The sequence below is a fragment of the Rhinolophus sinicus genome, chromosome 16 (assembly GCF_057876585.1).
Source record: "Rhinolophus sinicus isolate RSI-liver-muscle chromosome 16, RSI-T2T, whole genome shotgun sequence".
NCBI classification, from domain to species: Eukaryota; Metazoa; Chordata; class Mammalia; order Chiroptera; family Rhinolophidae; genus Rhinolophus; species Rhinolophus sinicus.
In genome coordinates this window covers 92877840-92905509 of record NC_142516.1, presented here as the reverse complement: position 1 = coordinate 92905509, position 27670 = coordinate 92877840, and the positions used below count along the sequence as shown (strand labels likewise).

General features: G+C 42.5%; 1 protein-coding gene across 1 annotated transcript in view; it reads right to left on the bottom strand.

Moving 5' to 3' along the window:
• The window catches only part of FLT1 (fms related receptor tyrosine kinase 1), a 159936-nt gene that overhangs the window by 81982 nt on the left and 50284 nt on the right, over positions 1 to 27670 (bottom strand). The window contains exons 7-11 of the mRNA XM_019736494.3: positions 26185 to 26359; positions 25165 to 25282; positions 22693 to 22862; positions 22115 to 22274; positions 2049 to 2163 (exon numbers count right to left, since the gene is read on the bottom strand). Coding sequence (XP_019592053.2) covers positions 2049 to 2163; positions 22115 to 22274; positions 22693 to 22862; positions 25165 to 25282; positions 26185 to 26359 — 738 coding nt within the window. The remainder of the gene's footprint in view (positions 1 to 2048; positions 2164 to 22114; positions 22275 to 22692; positions 22863 to 25164; positions 25283 to 26184; positions 26360 to 27670) is intronic.

Below are 27670 nucleotides of genomic sequence, written 5' to 3'. Positions count from 1 at the left end.
AGAGCACTGGGTTTTGGAATAGGAAGAGTTTGGTTTGAGTTTCTCATTTGCCACTTGGACTTAATCATCTTATTGCCCCAGTTTTTCTTATCTTTAAAATGGAGATAAGCACGCTGGCCTGCCAGAGAATGACGTTGACATTAGCATATGTCAAAAAGTTTTACATGATGAAGAATTCAGATGTTATTTGTTGTTATTGTTAAATCCTACACGGAGAATGCTGTCATCTACTTTGTGGCCTCCAAATGCAAGGACTACAGCTAAATACGTAGACAACATAGCATAACCACACGGAAGTGGATAGTGGCCGTGTTAATGTGGTACTCCAAATCAATACATGCATGTAGAGACATTTCAGCAAGGGGTTATTTGTGTCTTTTTTCCTTTTTAAAGCATCACTACCCTGCACCTGATAATAGCATATTTTAAAGCATATTTTTCACTAATTCAACAGAAAAAAAATGCAACCAGGTCTGAGATCCACCAATTTTTGCCTGGTTCACAAGGTGTCAGCTTTGCTGAGGCTCAGTAGAGGTCAGGGGAATAGAAAATGAAAGTACAAGGGTGGCAGAAGACGCCAGCTAGACGGGAGGGAGGAGGGAGGCGGAGGTTAGACATCTCTCTCTGGTTTTTAAAATTGATGTATAATTCACATACATTATATTCGTTTTAGGTGTACAACATAATGGTTTGATATTTGTATATATTGCAAAATGATCACCATAATAAGGGTAGTTAACATCCATCACCATATGAAGTTACAAATTCTTTCCTTGCGATGAGAACTTTTAAGATGTATTCTCTTAGCAACTTTCAAATAGGCAACACAGTATTATTGCCTAGAGTAATCATGCTCTATATTACATCCCCACGACTTACTGATTTTATAACTGGAAGCTTGACTACCTTCACCCATTTTGCCCACCTCCACCTTCTACCTCTGGCGACCACCAATCTGTTCTCTGTATCTGTGACCTTGCTTTTTAGACTCCATACATAGGAATCATATTTGTCTGTCTCTGTCTGACTCATTTCACTTAGCATAATGCCCTGAGGGTCCATCCATGTTGTCAAAAATGACAAGATTTTATTCTTGTTTTCTGGCTGAATAATATTCCATTGTGTATACACACCATATTTTCTTTATTCACTCATCTACCTGGGTTGTTACCATATCTGGCTATTGTAAATAATGCTTCAATGACCATAGGGGTGCAGGTATCTTTTCGAGTTTGTGTTTTCCATTTATTTGAATAAACACCCAGGAGTGGAATTGCTAAGTCATAAGTAGTTCTACTGGTAATTTTTTGAGGCACCTCCGTACTGTTCTCCATAGTGGCTGCACCATTTTACACTCCCACCAACAGTGCACGAGGGTTCCCTTTTCACCACATCCTCGCCAGCACTTGTTATTTCTTGTCTTTTTGATAATAGCCATTCTGACAGGTGTGAGGTGATGTCTCCGTGTGGTTTTGATTTGCACATCGTAGGTCAGGGAATCTTGAGATACTGTGTGTGGTTGTGTTCCCCAGTGCAGTCAGGGTGCACAAGCAGAGGGAAAACAACGTATATTGTGCAGTGGAGACATTCCATTTTAGCCTTAAGTCTTCACTAGCTTTTGCTTATCTCCACCCCACTTAATGTATGGCAGGGATCCTCAGTCCTGGTTACAGGCTAGAATCGCCCGGGGAGCTTTTATGAACTCTGGGCCACACCCAGAGATTCAAATGTAATAATAATCAGGAGAGTATTCTAATATGCAGCCAGGGCTGAGAACCACTGATGTGACCAGGTTCATGTTCAAGAGGTAGTTCCGTCTCTTCCATTGGAACAGAGTCCTCGTTACTTTGGACCTGGGTGGTCAGTGGGAGAATACTGCAGTTTGAGTAGTCTCAGGGCGTCCCTCCATGAATGCACTGTCTTTCTTTTCTCTGAATTTTTGTTTGAGCATTTGAATTACTTCTGGTGCTAACAAACACAGAACTGGGAGTTTGGTGTGTGTGCGTTTTTAGAATAAATATCCCAATGCTTATTTTTACAAAGAGTACCTTATTCTTTCCTTCTATTACTTCTGTGCGCTGAGTGATGCTCTCAATTCTGTTTCCCATGCTGCTGTCAGGATCCAGGATAAAGGACTCTTCATTATTGGAGCAAAAGTCATACCTGTTTTTTTTTTTTAAAAAAGAAGTAAGTCATCATTACGTTGTTTTGCAGCATGGTCCAGCCCATGGTGACAGGTGCAAAGAAAACCACTGGATAAGTCCTCAGGTAACGAAGGCACACATTTTTTTTCTTTCCCTTAGATCTTTTTCCCCAATAACCATCCTCGGAACTTAAAGATAACAAATATATTTTGCCTGATCTGAAAAAACCCACACCAGTGTATCTCCACACATCCTTCCTGTTCTAAATATTAAATCTGAAATAAAAATGCATAAATTAGAAAATTTACTATCTAGATTTTAATTAGTTCCTGGTGGAGGTAGCATGAAAACACAGGGAAACAAAGTAAAGTTATGTTAATGAACGAAAAACCCCAAGGAAATAAGAATTTTACATCTACAAAAGGCTGGCTTTTAATCAGAATAATAATCCATTATGCAGCTAATTTTTTCCAGGGCTAATTAGGTGTATATGAAAACACATCATGGAACAGTTACTATGTTCCGTCTATTTCTTTTCAAGTTTTGTGGTATCATGGCAAGTTCTTTAATTTCTCAGGCCTCACGTGTTTAATTATAAAGTAAGGATGTTGAAATTTTTTATCTTTAAGGTTCTTTTTTGTTTCTAAAAGTCCACAAAAGTCTCTCTTATCTTAAACTGGCAACCAGACTGCCATTTTAAAGAGAGATTTTGACCTACATCTGGAAGGTAACGTGTTCTCTCAGACATACAGCGTTATCAGTAAGCTTGTTTTCATATGGCTTACTACTGAAATCATTGGTGTAAATATTTATTGATCATTTATTGTATTTATGTATCTTATGTTCTACATGAATAAAAAACCCAAACAACAAAGACACTTAAGTCCACTCTGACATGGGCAGTGCAGTAGTATCTTAACTGGTCTTCCTGCCAGCGGGCTTTTCCCACTCCTTCAACACCCACAAAACTGCTGCCAGACCAAACCCCTGACTGTTCTGGTTTATAATGGAATCCGTTTTGCTCCGAGAGCTTCAGCTGTACTGAAGAAAGCCAGGCTTCCTGGTCTGACAGTCAAGGCCGTCCACAGGGCACACGGCTGGGTGTGCCCACAGGGTATGCCCACCCACAGGGCACGCGGCTGGGTGTGCCCACAGGGTATGCCCACCCACAGGGCATGCGCTACCTGCTCTTCCAGCTGTAACCCTGCTGAAGCCCATTGTTCTAGTCAGTCTGTGGTGTGGTTCACAGGTTCAAAGACTCCTGGAGCAGGAGTCAGGGGACCTCAGTCCCAGCCCCGCCCTGACTTCTAGCTGTGTGACAAGTTTCCTCTTCTAAAAAATAAGGATAAAAGTGTATCTGCCTTGTGAGTCTCACAGGATTATATAAGCATTAAATGACTTAATTTCCTTGGAGAAGTTTGTGGATTCACGATGCCATAGAATTATTCTTACTGTCGTGTCTCACTGTATGCCACATGCACCCTGACCCCCCTCCCCCCATCTTCACTCAGTAGTTATCCTGATCTTCTCTAAGCAGCTCACTGCTGTCTCTCATGGTCAGAATCCCTCAGTGAGCCTGTAGCAAGTCCACCTTGAACAATTCTTTGAGATTTAAATATGGATTTGAGACACAGTGCAGATATACAGAGAGGTATTTTAGGTGCCTCAAAAATGTATCTGAGCTCCTGAGGCTTGCGTTTTTCTGCCAGCCTGGGCAGGTAGGGGGAACGAGTGCCCACAGAAGCCTGGCTTGCGTGCCTAGAGCCCCTTCGGCCACCTGTTCCGCTTCCTGGTTACCTGAAGTGCTGCGTGTTACTATTACTTGCGCCGTGCATTTCATTGCACTTTGTATTGTTACCTGTTGGACTAGAATTTGTGGTGAGCAGAAAGCTTGCTGGGCTCTAATTTGTACATGTCTGCGTAGATTCTAGAGATTTTGAAATCAAGAGGAACTTTACAGTCAGTTTCCAGAAGGAATGAGTGGTTGACGTTAAGTAACTGAGGGCAGCAATGACTTCAGTCAGACAGAGGTGAGAGGATACAATAAGTGAAACAGAAGGGAAGACAGCAGGGACTGCAGGGATCAGAAGACAGCTCCGTGATGGCCCCTCTCTGGTCCTGGAGCTGAGGAAGGACTTGAGAATAGGAAACTATGGCGGCTTCCAATCAGTCTCCCCTCCTGGGCGCTGCCCTCCCCCAGGGCATGCCCCACTTTCTAAGTTTCCATTTAATGCTCCCAAGGCACACGGGGTCTCATGTACTTATTCACTCTGTCCTCCTAGTTAAGCAAGGGCCTAGCGGGTAACTGGAACTCCATACACGCGAAAACGTACCAACAGGCATGAGGTACTGACCTGTGGTTTCTAGTAAGAGTTTCCATTTGTTTATTTTCAGACTTCCTGATAGAGACATGTTGTCAAAAACCCCCCTATATCCATCACCCATTTTAACAGTTATCAAGATCTTCCCACATTTGTTTCACTATCCCTTATTCCTTTTTCTTTTTTCTTTTGTGAAGTGTTTTAAAGCAAATCCCAGACATCATGTCATTTTTGCCCTACATATTTTCTGTGCATATCTCAGAAAATACGTCATTTTCTAGTATAATAACATGACACCTACTAGAATTCGCAGTAATTCCTTGGTGTTGTTTTTACCCGGCCTATCTATCAGATTCCCCAAATGTTTTTAAAATGTCTGTTTTTACAATGAGATTGTAAGATTTAAAATTTTTAAAAGCATTAACACGAGTGACCACGCCTTAAGGAATTTCTGTGGTTTCTACTCGCTAGTCTTGCTTATGGTCATCAGGCAAAGTCAGTGAACATTTGAACCCTATTGATTAGTAGCGAAGCCTGAACCGAAGAGAAATTACACACTTTCTCCATTACTTGAGGCATTTTAATGATGTTTTAAAATCACGTCATTTTGCCCTGTTTTTCATTATTTGTTATTCTCCATCTTCTTGACTACAACATCTATACCTTGAACTACTGTTTGACCTCACATCTTTCACACACACACAGTATACATATGAGTATATATATGTACATTTACATTACAGGTATGTGGGGGCTGTGACACGTGTACACCTCTGTACACATGTGCATCCCTGTATCAGACCTGGGCATGTGTACTTGCTACTGTAACATCAAACAGCTGAAATTCTCTTGTATCTGGAAGAGAAGTCCTTTAATTCCATTCTTTTCTCCCCAAAGAAGTGAAAAAGATAAGGGAAGCCTTAGACTGAAGATCTTATCATAATTTCACACTCGCAAAGAGTATGTTGGAGTAAAGCAAGTCTAGGAGTTCCCCCGGGGAACCGCAGTCTGTGAGCTCCCTTGGGGCTGCCAACCTCTGACCCCCCACCCCTGCCCATTAGTCTAAGGGCAATTACTGACAGCACAAGCCCCTTATGGCAACTATAGGCTAGGCTACCGCAGGGACCTCCAAACGAAAAGGACAGATTCTGTGGCTGTTTTCTAATTTGGGGAATGTTATTTTTCCCTCTTTGTAATTGGAACCATAAAAATAGAATGTCATTTAGGAGCCTGACTCTCTAACAGCACTTGAAAAGAGATTTAGGGGGAGGGGAGTTTGCCTAAGCCTTAAGAATACATCAAGCTCTTAAGGAAGTAGATTGTGCCATGTTTGAAGATGCAAAGATAATCACTGTGCTGGGAACCGTCTTGAGGGGGGAGGAAGCCGAACAACAAGAGGAAAGCAGCATTCGGCCCTGATTTCGCACAGGAAGCCCACAGCACCTCCTGCCAAAGGGAGATAAGAAAGCTCCCAGGCACTATTCTGGACAAGGCCACTGTTATCAGCCTCCGCTCCACGCTGTCCTCTCCCTGCTCCAGGCCAATGTCCCTTTTCTAATGAGCTTCAGGACTCCGACCTGCATTTGCATGCCGTATGCCAAGTACAATAGCAGAGAGGTATTTATAACCATCGAGGAAAAAAAATTTCCGGGGTAAAAGTGTACTTCATGTCATCTCGTCGATTGCTCTGGAGTAGAAACAAATTAGTTTTGGACTAGAGATTGATATAAATAAATTAAAAGAAAGCAGCCAGTTACGTATCCAACACATGGAGCTGGGACCCTGCATGTGCCACGTCATCTCTGTGGGCTTCTCCCGTCTGGTCTAAATGGCCAGGCTTCTTCCCTGACACCTGATGGGAAGAAATCCCCCTCCATAGATGGAGATGACATCCTGACGCACATGCTTTGGGATGACTGTCCTGTACTGGCGATGAGTTTGCCGTGTTCCCTTCACACTCATAACTAGTTGGCTCCTCTGTGACCAGAGACGGATGAAGGCAGTCTGGGGCCACAGAAAAAGGCAAAGCCAAAACTGGGCTCAGACTTACAGTCTTGACAATACTAACTGCTGGTCCGAACAGGAAAGCTAACCAGCCTAGGCTGTAATAATTATACCCTGTGTAGTATTATTCTCTGCTCTAATAAGAATTATATTTTCTGTGCACTAGGCAATTCATATATACTGTCTCACTAACCTATACATCACCCTGAAAAACAGGTACTTTTTAAGGGAAATGAAAATTAAGGATTAGAGAGGGTAGGTAAATTACCCAAGACTTATAATCAGTGCTGGCTCATTCCAGAATCTGTGCACTTAACCCTTACACCATATGTAACACAACATCCACCTGTATACCAGCATATAACAAGAAAATGTTATACTTCAGTGCTTTCTTTGCACATGGAAGAAACGGCTTCTCAAATATTCACTAACAAAATATCATTATTTTGGGGATTTAAGTCTTTTTGGCCCTTTTTTGCATAACACGGTCAGCTTCTTTCCGACATTTGGCAAACGACTCTCATCATACACAACCACAGTGTACTCGTGCCCAATGTATGCGTGGGCTACAGTCAGTTTATATTAGAGCTCACTCTGTCATCCCAGTTTCTGAACTCAACTGCCAGTCACCTTTACAAATCCAGCCTAGGAAATACAATGCACAGTGTGCACCCTGAGGGACCCTTTTGTGTTCGTTCCCCTGTGCTTTGAACAATTGTGATTTTCAGGCTTTCTTCATCCCTCCTGCCTTTTTCCCCCTCCCCCCACCTAAAACACAGACCTGGTGCTTTCCTTCCCTTGGAGCTCGAGTCTACCTCTGGTAGAATCAGAAAGGAGAGTCCCGCTGGCTGAGCTTAGCCACTGGGGGTTAGTATCTGTGCTTTCTTTGAAGTGACGATCTCATGTGAGAAAATGCTAGACTGAAGAACTAGTTAAGATGATTCAACCCTTCGTTTAGCCTTTCTAGCAAGTTTAATAACCATCCCAATTCAAAAAGGTCTCTCAAAGCCCAAATTTTAAGATATTTTTTTTTCTTTTTTTAGGATTGCCTTTCACCTGATGTTAAATAATATTAAGTTGACCTTTCTTTCAAAAATCTCTGTTCTCCTAAATTCTGACTCTTGGCTGGCTGAAGGTAAACTTGGTGGTCCTGGGCAGTTCATATGCCAGGCCTGGGCTAGGAGCTGTGCACATTTAAGCTCAACAAATTCCCACGGTCACCCGATGAAGCAGGTATTGTGAGCCCAATTTCACAAATCCTTTCACCAAAGGAAACAGAGACTCCAAACAATCAAATGCCTTGCTCAGATTTACAGAGAAAGTAGCCCTGGGGCTGGAACCCAGATCTTCCTAGCGCTTTCCATCACACCAGAGCTCATTCCACCCCGACGGATTCTGTTCCCAAGGAGCCCCCAGCCCTTTGCCCTGCGCTTCACAGGGCCAGTGTGGCTAGGAGTGGTCTGTCCAAGCAAAAGCTCTGGGGGGGTCCCCTGAGTCAAATGGCTACAAAGGCTAAAACCAAGAGAGATGACAGACTGCCTTCAAGAATGGGAAGCCCCCACGCCTTGTGGGGGGGGGGGAGAATACTTTATAATTACATTTTGACATAAATTCTGGTTAGTTTTGGTCCTAAAAGTGTTTCGGTGCTAAAATTATAGGAACTCTTGGCTTTCTACTGGCCGATGAATTTTATCATTTTTAAAAATCTTGCAACACAATCAAAAATCCAACTTTTATCATAATCTTTTAATTTCTCTGTTAACTTACTCTGTCTGCATGACCCCATAACATGTTCTGAGATGAAGCTAGCCTGTTTTATTACCAACTCCAATACATTTATAGCAGGCCTGAGGGGTGGGGGTGGGGGAGCGCCGTGGGGAGCTGAGCACCCCAGCGCCCAGCGGCTGCCTATTGGAACCTGAGCCATTGCCTAGGAGTAAATGTTCATATTTAAAATTAAAGCACTTTATTGGGGTGGGGGGAAGAGGCTCTAGAAAGGTCAAAAAGTTGCAAGACAGAGAATAACTTCCTTCTCTCTTTTTTGGATGATGAAATCTGAGGATTTCATATGTGGACTCTGCTTATCTGTTTAATGAGATTGGACAGCACGTGCTAACTGTGATTAGAATCTGTTTGTACAGAACATTGAATCATTTCAAGTTAGGAAACAAAGGGGTAGAGCAGTCATAAAGACCAAACCGAGGCTGTAAGATGTCTTTCAAACAAATAGAAAGGAAAGAAAAGACCCTGTGGAAGCCTGCCAGAGGGCACGGCCAGGGCTGGTCCCCTGCACGGTGCACCATCCTGTAGAAGCGCCTGATGTAAACTTTCCTCGGCTACCGTGGGTGTCGTGTCAAAACATCAGCAATCGTGTGTCTGAGCCATCAGATTAATAGAATCTGCAAACACTATCTTTTCCCCTCCTCTCACATTCTCTTAAAACAAATGAAACAATATAGGGGAGAGGACGCTGCCAGAAAACTGCGTAGAGTTGGAAGGAGTGTTTAGACAGAATGGTTCCTGAGCCTTTTGCTGCAGGAAAGGGGCCTGGGCCTCCGGGTCAGGCTGAGGGGATTCTTGTGCAGTTGAGACCTTGTGACGCCGTGGAGCCATACTGAAAACTACTTCTTGTCTGAATGGAGAGGGGGGAGTGGACAAGACTTTTCGAGGACTGCAGGCTGTGGGTCAGCTCCCTGGACAATGGTGGAGGTGCTCCAGCGTCCTGGCCACCTCTGTTTAGATAAGAGCTTTTCCGTGAACGCCTTGGCCTGCACCGCTTCCTGCTCTCGAGGCCCGTGGTCCATTCACATTCACAGCAAGGCCTTCTTCCCAGCCTCTGCTTTCCTTCCTCCTCTCTCCTGCTTGCTTCCACCGAGAGCCCCAGTGATCCCCTGGCCGACTCTGACTCCCTCTTTGACAGAATCTGTAAAGGCCAAGGCCGCGTCCAGCCCTACAGCGGGGTGAGCGGGAGGCTAAGAGGGTGGGTACTTACTGGGTTACACCCAGATACGGGCCTCAAAGAGAACACCTATTCTGTTCATCCATTTTTCTTCTTCGTGAAAGACTGGTCAGCTGAGGAAGGGTGATTTGATAAAAAGAAATCTTTAGGGAAATGTTAGGCGTGGCTGCAAATATCCTTTACTCTGACACATTCAAGGAGTCTTAAGGTAGTAACTGCACTCACTCAGGGAAGAATGCTACATTTTGTTCTCATGAAAAGGAAGATAGCAGATTACTTATTACATAGTGGTCAGTACGGAAACGTCCAGAATGCCTTCAGGGAGGGGGGTGGGAAATCACAATTTAGCCAAAGGACCATAGATTCCAGAGCTAGTCAGACCTGAGTTCAAATCATGGTTTATAACTTGCTGGTGATGTAACCCTGGTTAGCAGAAGTCCGACTGTGAGAATCAGACTCAGAAAACTGCTCAGAAATTTCAATCTCTTGAATAGTTCTGAAGTCATTGGATCATTTCAGCCTTCAAGATCTCAAGTTCTGCTTTGGTGTTATGTCAGCGCTCACCACTGAGGGGCATTATAATTCCCAGTCCTGCCCCACTCCCACTAGTGGAAATGTGGTTGAGGAGTTCATAGGCTCACCCCAGAGTAGGGGAGGAGAGACCATTTTTCTGGGCTCAGTTCCCTAAAAGGCTGGACTTTTCTTGGTTTGTTTTTACCTGATGGGTTCCTCTATCTTGCAAATGTCTATTTCATTTCTCTCTCGCTTTCTCTCTCTCCCTCTCCCCCACCCCACACACACCCCTCCCCCACAGCAAGAAAGTAGAACACGTGAGCCATATCTCCATACTAGGCTTATCCCATTTTCTCCTTTCATCCAGATTTGCTCACTTATTTATTGTACTTTTTGTGAACCGTGTCAAATTCTTTGGCAATGAATGCATTCTTAACACTGCCAACTCAAAAGAAGCTACCCCATGTTACCGTGTCTTACTAGTTTTATTACAGGGATTATAAAACAAACAGAAGGGAACTAATTTAAAGCTCCCTTTGCATCAGCAAACATTAGGGTGATACTGAATGAGTAAACTTGTGTAACATGCTTAGCACAGCTCCTGGCACACGGCAGACAGATCATTAATTTAGCTGTCATTTTATTGTCCGACTAGATCACGAGCTACTAAAGACCACACACCTGGTGAACAGTAAGAGTGCATGTCTCCCGCTCAGGTGACTGTCTGGGGAGAAGAGTGAACCCTGATACTGGCCTGACTGGATGTGGACTCAACCTCATGTCAGGCGTCAACCCTGCCATCCATCACTTGCCTCAAACGTGCTGAAAAACGGGGCACTACTGACCCTCAAATGACCTCACACATATCCCCTCAGCTAAGCACCGTGCCACCACTGTAAGTGCCTGTCCGTTTACATCGAGGGGTATTAATGAAGACAGGGATCTGACTGGGACCTGGATAAACTCATCACAGCAGATTCAGCATCTGACAAACAGAGTCCTGGACAGTTTCACCTCAGGCAATGATGTGACATGTGGAGCAGCATCTTCTGGTCTAATAGGAAGTAGAAAACGAACCAGCAATGGTCTCCTTTCTTCAAGGGTAGGCAAAAATACGGGCTCAGAGTTACTAGCATCGTGTTAGATAGAAAATAATTTGTTCACCCACATTCCATTGAAGAATAAAATCATGTCCTCTGAAAGGAGGACCAGATCTAGTTCCTTCTGTCACAAGGGAACATACATTTGTTTATTGAAAGTCAAATACATGAAAAAGTATTAGAATATAATTGAGCACAAAAGTGAGAGTCAAGAGCAGATGTGCTATTCGGCTGGACAAGACTTGGGTCAGTGAGCGTTTGCATAGCTGAGGCAGAATTCATAAACATGAGGAGATCCAGGATATGAGAACTTCTCTAATTTCCCAAATAATCTTAAAATCCTACCATTTCTGATCCCATCTTAATTTCTTTGGAGTCAATCACCACAGTCAGCAGACCAGTCCAGAGATGCAGGCCTGTTTCCTGGGAGAACATTCACCTAACAGTATGGCTCGTTTTGTCAGATTATTGTCAACTTCACAGGATACTAGTTACTGTGTGTGATGCCACCTCAGAGGGAAGTGGCTTTGTAGTGTGCAGCCCCAGAGCAACCTAAAACACTGAACTTTCAGCAAACAAACTTAGCACGCACAATGTGCCAGCCTCTGGGCTAAGTACTTCATGTGTAATCGGCTCATTTACTTCCCCCAGACAACCTGACAACGCAGGTGTTGTTATCTCTGTCATACAGAGCAGGAAGTCAGACCCAGAGAGGTGGTTTATTTTGCCCAGAATTGCACAGCTGGCAGATGGTGGCAGGTGCCAGAGCCAGGATTCAGGCTCCAGCGCTCATTTCCTTAAACTCCAGACTATTGCCTTTCTGCATCCTAACACTTTGCAAGTTGGCTTTGATGTCATAACACAGGCTTTTCAAAACATATTTGCTTTCTGGATCATGGGCTTTTGACCCAAAATTACCCATGTTAATGTCTAAGTAGTTGTTACAGAACGAATCCTCGTTGTGACAAATAGAGTGCCTGATGATGGATGTGCTAGAAGGCCACTCATTTATGGTCCCTGACGTGTAAACCCAGACTGGCTTCCTAACAAGGTACTTGAACTCTGTGCCTCATCTAGAAAAAGGCAATAATAATAGCTTCTGCCTCATAGAAGATCTGTAATAACTGAATGAGATACATATAAAGCACATACTAAGCACTTAAAATCCTGCAACTAAGTGCTTAATAACACTCAGCTATAAAGAAAAGAAAAAACAGAAGAAATCCTAGGCCATATGGCCTTTTACTAGCTGTATTTCCCATTTGGCACTAAGTAGACTCTAAATCCCCATTTTTAGTTTTCTCCCCTTACTTATCCAAAGACTTTTCCATACAAGAGAGGGTTTCTCAAGGGAGCAATCAGTGATCACATTACGTAATTTTCAGGGATGAGAAATCATTGAAAGGCAGATGGAACACCAAAGACCTTAAAAAGTGGGATAATAGGCACCCATATAACGTTCTGAAAACACTGGGCAACAACACAAGTTCTTGGATTCCAGGGTCGTGCTCTACACGCATGGAAGGCAGAGTTTCGGGGATACAATGCACATAACACATGCTAAAGACATACCACAGGAACAAGACCACCACAAGTCTGTAAAAGCCCGTCAGTCTGTAAGAACGACAGGGCGGGCCCATGGTAAATAGATGGCCCAGGACTCAGGCGTCACAGGGAAGCCGAGCAGGATGACTGCCTGGCTCAACTATTCAGCCCCATTGAAGGAATTCCACATCAAGTCCAAATTTACCTTTCCAGTTTCGGTTTTTATTTTTTCTCAACCCAAATCCGACGAGCCAGCCGACGTACTCTTCAAGCACATCCTCTTCAGCTCCGCAACCCATTCCTGTCCTCACGTCCCTCTGTCACTGTGTTCCCTCTCTCCGTGTAACATTCCAGTTACCTACCCACCAGCTTTACGACTCAGACCCGGTGCTTCCTCTCAGCGGCAGCACTCACCATCCACCATCAACTGAAACCACGTTGGTTCATTTATTCAACCCAATTACTAGCACCTTCCATGAGACTCAGTACCATGTGACGGTGGAAATAAGAACGAACAGGATAGTAAATAAGGAATCAGAGACATGGGTCTGGTCCTGGGCTTGCTGTTAACTAGCTGTGAGGTGAGAGGTAATTGTTTATCTCTGAGCCTCAGTTCCCCATCTATGAAGCACATTTGTTGTTTTTTTAAATCTCTAAAACTCCTTAATTCTAAGTGAATTAATTAGTCATTCAAAGTGACTAGATGAAGGCACGCCGAAGCCGGCATTTGCAGCCTCCATCTCCTCATGTTGTTCACTCACCGACTGTATCGACTGGACACCCTTATTGCTTTCTTCTTCATATCCTTTGGCCCTCTCCTTCTTCATCTCCTTTCATTACTCTCCCACGTCTCTTACCTAGACACCCACAAGCTTTGTGAGGCCAACTGAGGGCTGAGTGCGTGCTGAATGTTAATCCCCAAAAATTAATCCTGAGCAACAAATGAGGAAGTGGGACTTCCCTGCCAGAGATCAAATACCCCTGCGTGGTGAGACGGTCAGAAGGGGGACAGGACAGTACCATGAGGGGAAAGGGCCACAGTACAGGTGCCGAATGAACTGTGACTTGGTGCCCTCATGAGGTTGGTCTTACTCACACTTGCTTGTCCCACTCAGGTTTATACCTGTTCAAAGGGTCTACTTCCAGCTGTAGGTTTGGGGCCTGAACCAGCAGCAGGCCATCAGTGGTTCGCAAAGAAATTCTGACATGTGAGTCAAATTCTCCCGATTGCTGCGAGCCTCTTTCCCCTTTCCTCTCCCACCCTCAGTTCAGCTGTAACTCAACAGGTGGACTCTAGGGGCTCACTGGGGACAAGACTAAACCCAATAGGTTAGGCCACTGCTCCCCCAAACCTGTCCTCAAGGACTTCTGCTCCTTCCCTTAGGAACCCACAGGGGTCCACTTTGAGGGGTCCCGTGGGACACCAATGAAAAGGAACCTTCTGAAATGCCAACCTACTTAACCTCTTTTATCCCATGATCTGAAAACACCTGAGAAATAACTTTCTGAGCTTCCATTTCGTGTGGGGAAATTATGTCCATTAGGTAAAATTACTGTACAGGTTAGGGATAATGTATATAAAGGGAGAAACACAGCTTTGGCACTAGAAAGGGCTCACTGATTAACTCTTACAGTTATCAAGTGGACATCTGCATTCCAGGTGATAAAACATCCTACGAGGCTTCTAGAAAAGTACGAAGAAACAAGGTCTAGTGACTTGAAGCTCATTATAAGGCACTACCTGGGCCATAGTCTCAATCCATCACACTCTTTCCATCTTCTCAGTCCACCCACCAGGTTCTGCTTTTTCACCTAAAAAGGCAGTAGAGTTACATTAAAACCACAGACTAGAGTCCATATTTCAAGAAACAGCCTATCGTGTCTCTGGTGATAGAATTAAAATGTAGATTTTATAAGTGATTTGTCCTATTTATCTACTGCCTGAGGATCTCGTGTCAGAACATCAGTTTCTAGAGTCAGTAATGAACATGCCCATTCTGGTTTTTAAAATCTGTGACTATGGCCAAAGGAAATTTGTGACGTTCTGCCAATCTTCCCAAATTGTGTGTCGCTACCATGTGGCATTCCCAATCCTGGGAAGCTACACTGAATTTGGTCAAAATATCCCTGCAAAAACCATCGAGCGTCGCCTTCCTATGACCCTATGACTCAGCCTTTTGGTTTTATTTAAACACGTAATGAAATAAATGTTTGATAGCAATTATAGGAGACAGTTAATTCATAAGAAATGATTACTCATCACACTCACAGTATAGCTATAAAGAGCGGTGGGGGAAGGAAGATCTCACAAAGCATAGAAAAGTGGCAAAGAAACGTTTGGCACATGAACTCGTGCTCTGTTTTCAGGACTTTGTATGAAATATTAATGAGGGCCGTTGTCCGAACACTCACATCGGGCAGCATGTACTTCCTCACTCAGTAATTATGTAACAGAAAAGCGAGACGTTTCTCATTAGTAAGTGAACATCCACTTTTGGCTTGTGATGAAAGCCTCCTGCAGAAGATGGCCAGATCTAGTCGCTTGTTTGTTTAAGCCCGAAGTTCTGCTAAAGTCGTGTTTGGTGAAGTGGTCTTTAAAGTCCCCATTTTGATTCAATTTTTTAAAAAAATTCTCTGTGGCATTCCTGGTTTGAGTCCGCCCACCACACACCCACTGCAGAGAACATATGGAGACACATCGATACAAATGACATGCTTACTTCAGAGGAGTGTAATAAAGATTAAAACATGGAGGATGTGACCACAGTTCCAAAGAGGTCTTGAATGACAGCTTTACTCAGACCTACACTTAGCGTCCAGGAAATGTGGACTTTTTTCAATGTCTAAATGGTTAAAACTTTCATTTTGTAGATGGAAAATAGAATACAGGACAGAAAACTGTTTCAGCATAAAAATAATAGCCATTCATGCTAGCAGTCAATTAAATTTGGGTCCTTGAGTACATTTCTAATTAAGTACCATTAACAATTGTTTTGTCTTCGTCCTGTTAATTTTACATACCCCACGATACACAAAACCAGGTTTCTCCCAAATGACCTAACACATCCCTAATAACTCAGGCCTTCCTTTCTTTGCCAATTTGCTGACATAAACAATAGAGAAATGCAATTAAGCAAGCCCATCTCAGAGTTTCTGGATGCCTCTGCCTTCCCTAATTGTGTAGGCCACTCTCTACCCCCCCCCCCCCCCCCCAAGCCCCAGCAAACCACATGTACTCCCATACTGGTCAGCTTTCTCTAGATGCCCCATGGGAGTCTAGTGCTAGGGCCGATGAAGAGCGTTTCAAAAACAGGACATCAAATTGAATTGTGTGGCAGAGAATGTTATTTTCTGTTCAACTTCTAAAGCATGGAATTACTTGAGACTCCAGGTCTGCCTTCCTTTAGATTTGTGGAAGCAGTTCCCTGAGATTCCATGGATGTCTATTAGGTTTTTCTTAGAAAATCCACCATTTTAGCTAAGAAAGTAAAGAATACTCTATCCCCTCTTCACATTCCATGAGTTGAGAATCCAATGACATTTTTTTGCATCTGAAGGGCCTCCTTATTTTAGCAAAGGACCAAATAGCAAGCAAGCTTTGGGGGCTAACTGGGCAAAGAATAATGTCTTCGTTTGTATGAGCTGGGCCAAAACTGACAGAGGGAGGCCCGCCCAGTCGGCACTGGAGAAATATAGGTGGACACCAGTGATGGAAGAGCTGCTGCACTGTTTTTCCTTAATGGGTAAATCCTGACATTATAATTACTGAGTCAATTCTGTACCCAAGAATACATACTTACATATAAGACTTTTTTTTACCACTGTTCCACTTTCATAAATTGATTTTTTTCCATTAATTTGGCACTGATCCTTATAAATTATAAAGCAGTTTGACTCCCCAGGTCTGCTTTATAATTTATAAGAAGCAGAAGGTAACTATCAATGTGCAACAACTAGGAAATTATTTCAAGCATTTTTGAAAGAAGGAAACGTAAATGTAAGTGATTTTTTCATTTCGTTAATAGCTGTGTATTATAGGAAAAGGGAAGCACGGCAGTTACCATTTACAGAAGGGGAAATTGAAGCACAGATTAAATAACCAGCCAAGGTCACCCAGAAGTCAGGGCCTGTGCCAAGAATAGAACCCATTTCCTTGATTCTCAGGTCTCCATCCCTGAGCCGGTGGCATAGATACCCTACGGGTACATACAGAGATAGAATAAGTAATCGTCATGTGCATTTGAGCTTATGTAACTGAAACAAATGCTGCAGACACATGGTGCGTGTCTTACTCTTGACACGGCTGGTGCCCAATAAACATTAGTGATAAGCATGCAGCTGACAGTATATTGAACCTGCACACCAATGATGTGTAAAACGCATGTATAAGAGGTGAGCAGTGTTAACACAACAGAAGTAGCAGAAGTTTCTTGCTACATATTTTTATTGGTGGTCACGGGTAGCTGATGAAGGAAATGAGATGCTCACCGTGAAGCCAGTACACCTGACATTTTTTTCTATTAAAGGAGAACAACACAGTAGGTGATGCAGCTCTATTATAATCGATCAGTGCTATTTATTACCTTTAGATGATCGTTTGTGATGGTTGGATGGGAGAGACAATGAAAGCGGCCTATGATCTAAAGAATGTGTGCTCCAAAAACAAAGCTGCAATATAAGCCTGCAGGCCTTGAACCTCCCTGTGGAAAAGGCTCAACCACCGTCAACATTTTCAAAGCAGGCCTTTGTTTTAAAAAGAAAAGACAAGCAGCGAGGGTGCACACTAGTGGGGTTGGCGAGCTGAGGTAATGGAGTCGATCACAAAGGATGACCCTGCAGAAGCCCGCTCACCACGCTCGTGTTTGCAGGGAGTAGATGACTGGACAGCCAGTCAGCCCATCAGTGACCAAGGGGCTCCTTGGTTTTCAAGCACACGTGAACAACAGCCATCCTTCAACATCTTTGATTCTAACAGAGAAAATGTAACTGGTGAGCTGGAGCACAAATCTGGAGAACTATGCCAAGACCGTCCTTTCCCCATTCCGTCCTGGGCTCCTCAAATCCATCCCTTCCGTTCCCCAAAGAAAGGCCCTTCCCTCCAGTCTGGTGTAGTTATTGTTCTTTTGCAGACCAGCCTCCTAGCTGTGGGCAACCTTACCCAGACAGCATTTCCTGTGAGAGGGACCAGCACTGTGACAAAACCAGCAGGGACTATGGGACAAAGACCAGCTCGCTGCACGGGGGTTAGTGGTCCTACTTAGTTCTTCAAAGCCGGGGGAGAAGTTCTGGAACTCTAATGTGGACCCCCGAGCAGGGGGCAGCTCTCCTAGTTCTCACTCTGCCCACCCCAGCATCAGCCAACCCACGGGTTAGAACCACTTGCTCCTACGACGGGAAACGAGTGAATGGGACAGGCCACACAAACTGGGGCAGTGACTTCATTCCCTCATTACACACTTTTGTTTGTTCTTTTACTGTTGCCTAACTCATCTATATCTCCTTCATTTTTCATCTTCTGGAAAGTCCTAAGTTATATTTTCCTCAATTCGACAACCCAGACCTACTAAATTTCTATTTGTAAAGCACAGCAAAATTCCATTTTCCTCTCCACAGTTTGTGTTCACTTCTCAGAAACGTCTGTTAAAAATTCTCACTGTTGTGAAACTAGCTCTATAGTAGGGAGAACATTCTTTTCCAGTTCCTTAAAAGTTTTGGGGCCTTTTATTTAAAAGTTGACCTCAATGTTAGCGATAGTTACAGCCTTGCATTTCTTTGGCACTCTGTACCTTTCCCAGATACATGACTTCAGTAGACCCCCATAGTCTCTCTATAAAGTGTGCATAGTTACTTTCTGGGAACAGAAGCTGTACATGACACACATGTGAAAGGTACTGTAAGCTTAACACTCTGAAGCAGGCTACCACCTAGCCTTATGCCCAGTTTAGGATCATGTTTAGGAATATCTACTTAGAAGTCTCTGCCAGTTGCTAAGGATGAGAAAAATCCCAAATTCCACCTCATTCAGTGATAATAACTTATTTTCATGTTATTAAAAATTCAAAAGATATATTCTACTTCACCACCCAAATATGCAGAAAAGTAAAAGGGGGAAAGATTCTGCTCCATTTCCTCTCAGCTCATTAGGTATATGAGTTTAAAAGTGACCACCCTTTCCCCGTCTTTTTTTCCTAATGTTTTATAAGAACAAATTCTAGGTGAATCAGAAACCACAATGTTATTCAGTTAAAGCATAGCTTGGCAGTTTACCATGTTGTTTTTTAAAAAGGAGGCAATTTCTGTTAAATTTATTTATGGTTCTTAGTATCCATAAAGATGAACTAATTGAGCAGTAGTTCTGACAGTTTTTAAATATGTATTTATTGAACTTCAGAAAACCATACATTTTGAGTTAAGTCTGAACCTCTTTGACTTAGATACACTAACCAGATGGCCATATTAAGTTAGATACATTAACCAATAATACTTTTGAGCTACTTAAACATATTCTGACTTCAGAACTAAATTAATACTTTGGTTGTGTCCATGTAAAGACATATCACTAAAAAGAGCCTAAAATTTAAATACCAATAATTATTTTACATATTCAAGAGTAATGTGTGTACAGCAAGTCCTCACTTGACGTCGTCCATAGGTTCTTGGCAACTGTGATTTTAAATGAAACTACGTACAAGGAAACCAGTTTTACCCTACGTTGATTGATAGAAACAAGAGTTAAGTCCTCATGGTATATTTCTAGTCACAAAAAAAGTCAGCAAACTTCTAAGTAAAGACCCCAAACACTTCTAATATTAAACACTGGAATAAATGTGGGCTCTACTTCCATTTTAAAAAGATGAATAAACACAACTGAGATAATGATTTTCCAGCCCGTTATTCCAGTTCAGGGTGGCAGTGAATGGAGCCCATCACAGCAGGTCAGGGCGCCAGGCGGGACCCACCCTGGACAGGACGCCCTCCCATCACAGGGCCTCACACCCACTCACACTGGGACAGTGGAGACACGCCACTTCCTCTCGCACGCACATCTTTGGGATGGGGGGGGAAACTGGAGGATCCAGAGAAAACCCACACAAACATGGGGACAGTGGCCAAACACCACGCAGAGACGCCCCGGCCCAGAACAGATTTTCCATTTTTTCTCATCAGTGTTATAATGAAATGATATTCAATGAAACGACTATTCGGCGATCTAGCAGTGACATAATCTCTTTTGATGATCACACACAGACACCACTATGCAAATATGTTACTATGTAACTCGAAATAAGATTTAAAAATGTTATGCAATAGAACGTCTCTTATTCAAATGCTACTAAAATTCCTGTCTACAACTGAATCTAAGTATTAATCTAAGTATATAATCTATATAAAGACAATTTGAAAATGTTTAGTAATTAAAAGAGGGCTTCATTTATCTGTCAGTTTTAGCTTTTAGCTCTCTGACAGGGTGAAACAGTTGCTCTATTTGTTTCCTAGTGCACAAAGGTCCCATAATCTGTCTGAAATACTTCTAAGTTTAATGTACTAACTTAACCACCAAGCACCACATTTTCAGCAGATAATTTCAAGCAAGAACATGTTTTTAAATGCAGCATCATTGAAAACAGTTAAAGCTTTCATTTTTGATCTGTTTTGTGACTGTTAAAAAAAAACAGAATGCCTTTAACAAAGAATAAGTCAAATGGTCAACAAACATATATTGAAGATTTAAGGTACTACTCTGAGTTTTGAGAGAGGCTATGTTATTTCATAAGAAGTCACCTCTACACTTTTGTTCAAATCCAATAGCTTAAGTTATGTAGTTATTTTAAATTTATTTACATGCTAAGTTAACACAAATATCTAGGCCTTAAAGAGATGGGTCCAAAAGGAATAAGACATCTTTTGGGGCCTGGACAACATTACTCCATAACATGGGAGAAGGCTCCCATATACCACAAAGAAATCAGAAAAAGAGCTAATGTTTATAAAGTTTCACTTGCACTGATCTCACTCCCCTCAAAGCCATATTTTATAAGTATTATTCAAATCTAACTTTATCATATTATGTTTTATCACTCACAATTGTTATTTTCTAACATTATTACTAGCTCTAATCCTAAATAGAACTGAAATTATAAATTAGCTATGGTCAAAACAAAAATTAAAAATATCTACAAAAGGCTATGTTATTTCATAAGAAGTCACCTCTACACTTTTGTTCAAATCCAATAGCTTAAGTTATGTAGTTATTTTAAATTTATTTACATGCTAAGTTAACACAAATATCTAGGCCTTAAAGAGATGGGTCCATAAATATGCATGCCTACCCCCAAACTAGCAAAATAATCCAAAAGTTCAGTATACCTCACTTTCTTTTAGGTTAAATATCCACATTGGTAAACAAAGTGTTAAAGATTTGTAAGTTCTCCATCTTTCCGATGAGAAATCAGACATATATGAAAATAGCTACTTCTCAGGAATTCTGTGACTCACCAGTAACTCACTATCAGAATAATACACCTTAAACAAAAGATTAAAACACAAAACGGAGAGTTGAAATTGCAGGAAGAATCTAAAAAACCAAATAGCCGCTTCTATCTGTTTATGCTGGAACTATGTCTTGCTTACTTTTCGTCAAGCTAAATATTTTTAATAGTAATTCTCCCAAACACTCTGAAAGTGGAATTAAAAGCAATAAAGAAAAATATTTGGTGTAATGGCAATTCTTGGGCGATCTCAATAATATCTTACTGTTATACCTATCAATTCTATTCCCGGTTGTCAAATTAGCTCTCACGAACTATCATTAGTACCATTCCTCCAGAGTAAACAAAAAAATGCAAAAGAAGCAAATGGGCTCGGTCATGAATTGGATGCAAGGGAACACCGCACAATTAACAGAGGGCAGGGATATGTTCCTGCAGCAGTTACACAGGGAGCATCCACCACGTGCCAGGATGCAGAGGTGTTCTCACTCAGCTCGTAGCTTAGAGAACAGACATGCACACCTAGTGTTGTAACCAGGTGTACAGAGTGCTGCTCATACTGAGGCGGGAGAGAGGAGTCTGAGTGAGGCAGTCAGAAGGTGACGTAAGAGCTGAGCCTTCCAGGATGAAGGGGGACTCTTAGGAAACAGAAAGTGGTGGAAGCGCATTTCAGGTGGATGGAAGAGTAGGAGCAAAGCTTATGAAAGACAGTGATCATGATAGGAAACGGGAAGACCGATGGTGGAGCCAAATTCGGAGGGCTGGGGGAGCCTCCATTGGAAAACGACTGGAGTTCCAAATAATGGACCACAGGGTGACCTTAATTCAGTCCCTGTGCTCCTAAAACTGAACTAGAGAGAAAACGTATGAAATGATTAGAAAAGGATAAGGAAGAAGGTTCCCTGCCGAGGCAGGGAACATCTGGGCGCCCCATATACTCACATCCCACCTGCAAACTCCCACCTGTGTCCAGTAAAGACTCTTGAGTCCGGGTGTCAAAATGTATTCGAGTATTATTCAAGAAAGGAATTAGCCCTACCTTGCTTTTGAATGATTGTGGTTACAAGGATGCCAGAACCACTTGACTGTAGGTTGAGGGACACCGTAGATGGTACAAGTCAGGATCTGTCTGCTGCCCAGTGGGTAGAGAGTTGGGTCTGGAAATGATGACACGGCCTTCTCGTAAATCTGGGGTTTCACTGGAAAGGAGAGGAACAGAACAGCAGTGAAGGCAAGAGCTGCTCTCATGACCCGGGGCCACTGCAGGAAGGAACTCACTGTCATTGGTTTTGATGTCAGGGAAACAAACATAAACAAAAAACAACTGAACCCTCCTTTTTGTCACTTAATGCCAAGTTTTTTAAAAGTAGAAGTGTTTTGACAACATTAAAAAATTGATTCCATGGTAGGTACAGATTACCATTACAAAAAGCCGTTTTACTTATGGAAGGCAACAAATACACATGAAATAGTTAAGATGAAGGCGTGAGTGGTTTTTAAAATAATTGTTTAAAATTTTGTTTTCTTTGATGTTTTTATAGTGATTTTTTTGATTTATAAATTGTCGTTAATTTTAGCCCTAGCAGAACCAGAAGCAAGTATGAACAGTAAACTTACCATTTACGATTAGAGTGGCCGTGAGGTTCTTAACCACATTTGCCTGCTTTATGCCCAGCAAGATGGTGTAATCCCCGGCATCTTCTGCAGCCACATCTTTAATAATTAATGAATAGCCACGAACCAAATAGCGAGCAGATTTCTCCGTCGCAGGAAACCCGTCTTTTAGCCTGTGGTTAAGCGCATGATCAGTAAGTCACTTTATACTGCCTGTCACGTTTGACTCTAACACTGCCATTTACGTTCGTGAGCTCATGGTTTGCGTTTCAAGCCTTTCATCCTCAACATTCATTTAAAAAACATAGACACTAACTTTTCAGTAAAGCCAAGTGTGATTTTTAGACAGGAAACACCTCAAATTTATTGGCAAAGAGGAAGAAGTAGGCTGAATGAGGACAGAGACGTGATGGGTCAATGTACCCGCAGGGGTGCTGGTCACCAGTGTGACTTAAGTATTAACCCAGAAGCACCCGCTGATTCCATCTGAGACGTTTTCCAGAGTTTTCCATGAGGCTCCATCAGCAATACAAGGGCCATTGTAAGTCAGATCACCTAGATCATTTCTCCAGATAAAAATAAAAATAGACTTTGCTATTGTGGTCTCATGTGGAGTTCTTATTAGCTATCTAAATGGTCACACCAATTGTCCCTTTCAAAAACTATCATGAAATCAAGATTATCAAGATTTTTCCCCTGAGGAAGAAGAGTAAAGGCACAAAACTCACAAACAAAGGGTATAAACTTAAAAAAATTTAACTTTAAATACAGAATTGATGCCTCGCTGCCATGCAGCCACATACAGAACCGTGAATTAGGAAGCTGGGGGCCTGCGTGCCGCTCACTGACTGCCTGTGTGAGCCGCAGTTTCTCCAGATTTCTTAGAATTTCTCAAAGATCTCTTTTACTCTAAAATTCTATAATTTCATTAAATCACACAGTTCTTGAAATGGGCAGAGTGTGTGTGTGTGTGTGTGTGTGTGTGTTTCCAGGACCCATCAGTTGTTTCAATCTAGTTGTGGAGGGCACGGCTCTCAGTGGCCCATGTGGGGATCGGGATCGAACCAGCGACCTTGTTGTTAAGAGCACCGCACTCTAACCAACTAAGCTAACCAGCTGCCCCCAAATGGGCATTTTTAACCTACCAGGAGTTTGTCGTGTTCTGTATAAAGGTATATAATATTGGGAGTGGTATTCATATTCATGTGTCCTGCAAACAAATTTCCACGTTACTAGTGGGTCTCAGTTCCAAAGCAGTTGACATGACTGTGTTCTATTCTGTGATTACAAATATAGTTAGTATTACTTTACATTATTTCCTATGAACAAGTCAGTATTTTTGAAAATGGATTGATATTTTTGTTTGTTTCATTTTGTTTGAGGCTCTTGCTACTTAGTAACTGAAGAAATGAGCTCCGTGTGATAGATGGGGTTCTCTCAGGCACAGAGAGAGGCGATGTGCCTCCTAGACGGGTTGCATTCCTGTTACGGAATCCTGTACAGTCACAGGAAGTTTACTGTTCAGCTTGTAGAGATTATGACCCTCCCCTACAAAAAACAAAACCTCTTCTGCAACAGCAGGAAGGGGCATAGCACAAATGTAATTTTCTCTTTAATTACCTATTAAACTATTTGAGGAAACTGAAAAAAAAACACACTCCTACGATACTGAAAGCAAAATAAGCTCAGGTTGAGGAGATTCTACAATGGCACTGCTTCTATATTGTATGGGTTGTTTTCCTAATCAGTTTTCTGCTATACTCTTTGTTTAAAATGTAATGGCTTGAGCCAAAGATATCGTTTAAAAGTGATTTTAAAAATGACTGCAGATTATAAACAGATTACATTGTTTTACATCAGGTGTTGTACTAGCATTTTAAAAAAAACTGCCTAAGGAGTTTCTGAATATGCAGACTTCGGGCCAAAGAAAACGTCATTAGTTCAAGTAGGTCCATTTGTCTACCCCTGCAACTGAGTAAGTCTTGTCTCTGTTAATGTTTGCTTAATTTTAAAACAAGACTGGAACTTTCAACCCAGCTGTCTATGAAAGAATTATTTTCAGATAATCAAAGAATTATTATCCTTGACACAAGGGCCCCCTTCTTCAGGGTTAATAGAGCACGTTATTTATTCAGGATGCTTCCTAGTCATTCCCCAACGTGTTCCATTCAGAGGATGTTGACATCATAGGAAGGTTTAGAGATGCAGAAATTTGGTCACCGTGAGTGAAGGACTGAACTGCAGTGAGCACTCAGAAAACCCCACTGCCCCCTCCATCCGGGCACAGTGCTGCCCTTCCCTCCGGCCCTTCCTGCCTCCTCCACTCCCAGCCCAGACTCAACACGGTTCTTAGCTCTGCACTGCTGTCTGGGGAACATATCTTGATTTTTTTCAGGAATTCAAGCCACTGAGCTCCTGAATCTTCCTACTTAAAAAGCTTATCATAAACTGATAGGAAAGTAATTGTGGTCGTACCATGCCACTTCCGGCCGGGGAAATGCCTTCACTTTCATAGATAGCCGGTAAGACCGCTTGCCAGCTACAGTTTCAAGCACCTGCTGTGTTCGATGCTTCACAGTGATGAATTCTTTATCTTTGAAAGGAGAAGTGATCAACATATTAGAAAAGACTGTATTTACGTGCACACACAAAAAACACAAAAACCAACTCACTGCCTCATTAAAGGAGGGTGCAACCAATGCATAAATAAATAGAGCTGAATTATGGTCAAGCCTACCAAAGAGCCAAATAGTGATCAATGAGTAAAACAGAAGCAGTGGCAGGGCAACAGAAAGTGAAACGACTTAAGTGTCTATATCACAATAACAAAAAAGTAGAAAGATACTTCTACAAATCTACTGGCCCAATATGAGTAAGATGGGAGAAAGTTCCTTCCGGCACCCTAAAACAACTAACCTGATATAAAATACATTCAGCTGGAGGCCCCTGATAGAATTGATAGAATAGTCTCTCCTCTCACACTATTTTTCTTTTCAACAGTGGAAGTAAATAAGGTTTTTAAGTACTCTAAAGAAGTGTTAATATTTTCTTTACAGAATTTGCCTATTGGAATTAAGCAACAATATTAGGATTTCATGAGGGGTAAAACCAGGGATAAAATAGCATCACCTCTAAGTAATGTATCACACCTTATTTTAATTTCTCAAATCATAGTAATACCTGAGAAATTTCCCCCAGAAAATAAAGGTCAAAATTATCATATTTTTCTGTTTTCTTTATATGGAGCACTAAAAAAAGAATTTCATTGAGATTGTAATGTAATCTAACTGAATTATTAACCACAATAAACTTGAAACTCTGTCCACTTCAAAAGTACTAGATTTCAAGAGCACTTAATGTGATTTGCTTTTGGACGGGGAGGAGGGGACAGCGTTGTCTTCACTCGTGACAGTGCCGTCTTGGCCCAGAGGAAATGTCCTTGTTTAGAGAACCACCCAGATCCACACCACTTCGAAGCAGAGCACGGGTCCTTACCGTACACGTGCACTGAGGTGTTCACCGATTTGGAGGATGGGCCGCTCTTCACGTGGCAGGTGTAAGGGCCTCGGTCCGCCCTCTGCACGTTGTCGATAGTGAGAACGCTGTAGAACACGATGGTGCGGGAACTGCGCTGGTCAATGCGTTGCTTGGTCAAGGCTCTCTTATTTGTCTAGAAGGAAACCGTATAACAAATGTAGAAGTAGTAATTGCTCATGCTTCAACTGATAGCACTTCCCAGATGATTCCCAAGATGGGCAACCCACTTGAAACGAGGGGTCTGGAAGCTACGTCTCTGTCTGGGTGTGTTTCAGCTGTGGCCACAGAGGCATTGATCGAGCCCCTCCTTTCCTCCAGGTGGACTTTCACAGACACTAGCTCTATGGTGTCTCACCACAACCCCATGACATGCGCGGGGTCCCTTTACTGAGGTGACAGACATGCTGGCCGAAGCAGGCCAGAAACTAGGTCTTGGGAGAAGAAATCTGGAGACTTCCTTCTGGCACACACACGTCCCTAAACAGCAACATGTTCTCTAGGCATGGATGTCACACACAGACACAAGCAATAGTCACTGTCAGTGTCTGGCTTAGTGACAGTGTTTCTTAGTAAATCGCCATGTGCGTGTTCTGCTTCCTTACTTGAATTGAAGGAAAAGATAATGAATGAGTCCTGGCCACAGCTACTAAGGTGTAACACTCCCAGTTTCGTTATTTCACTATTTGAGCAATGCTTGCCAATTTCTGCTAAATCCCACTGACTGGATCTGGAAACACACAAGCCATCCACGCGCTTCTCCAACTCTTGGGGACTGTTGCCCCATGTTTGCTTCAGGGAGACCAGCCACAGGGCTCTAGGCTCTGAACTGGCCACAGCAATGCTCCCAGTTTTGAGAAAATGAGATCACATTGACTTTTCCTTTAATTGTTCCTTCCTTTTCTTTCTTTCTTTCTTTTTTTTTTTTTTTTTTTGTATAACACATATGTTATTTCCTCCCTTCCCTCCTTCACCATAAAGGGGCATAGAAAAAAGACTCTGGAAGCTGTCCAGTGTGTCCAAACTGATATTTGAGTCTTGAATTTAGCTCTCCTCTATGCCATGTTTGATAAGTTCGACCTACCTGTCCTTTTAGTGCCCTGGTGGAACGTGTTTAGGCCATTTTCTTCATTCTCAGCAGTAACCAGAGAGAAGGTATCAGTCCACCATCAAATATCAGAGGCTCAATCCACTAACATAACAGAGGGAGGGCCTTTTAAGCAACTTCAATTGTGTAGGGATTGCCTCTCCCTTCTCCCTTTGGGCACTTTCCTTCCCAAGTTTTAGTAACATGAGTATTGTTTCTGCCTGGGAAAACAACTGGTCCTACGGTTTAGACCAGCTTTGTCCAGTATGGCAGCCACCAGCCACATGTGGCTATTTACATTAAACGTAAACAAAATAAAAAGTCCAGTCCCTCAGTCACACCAGCCACATTCTGAGTGCT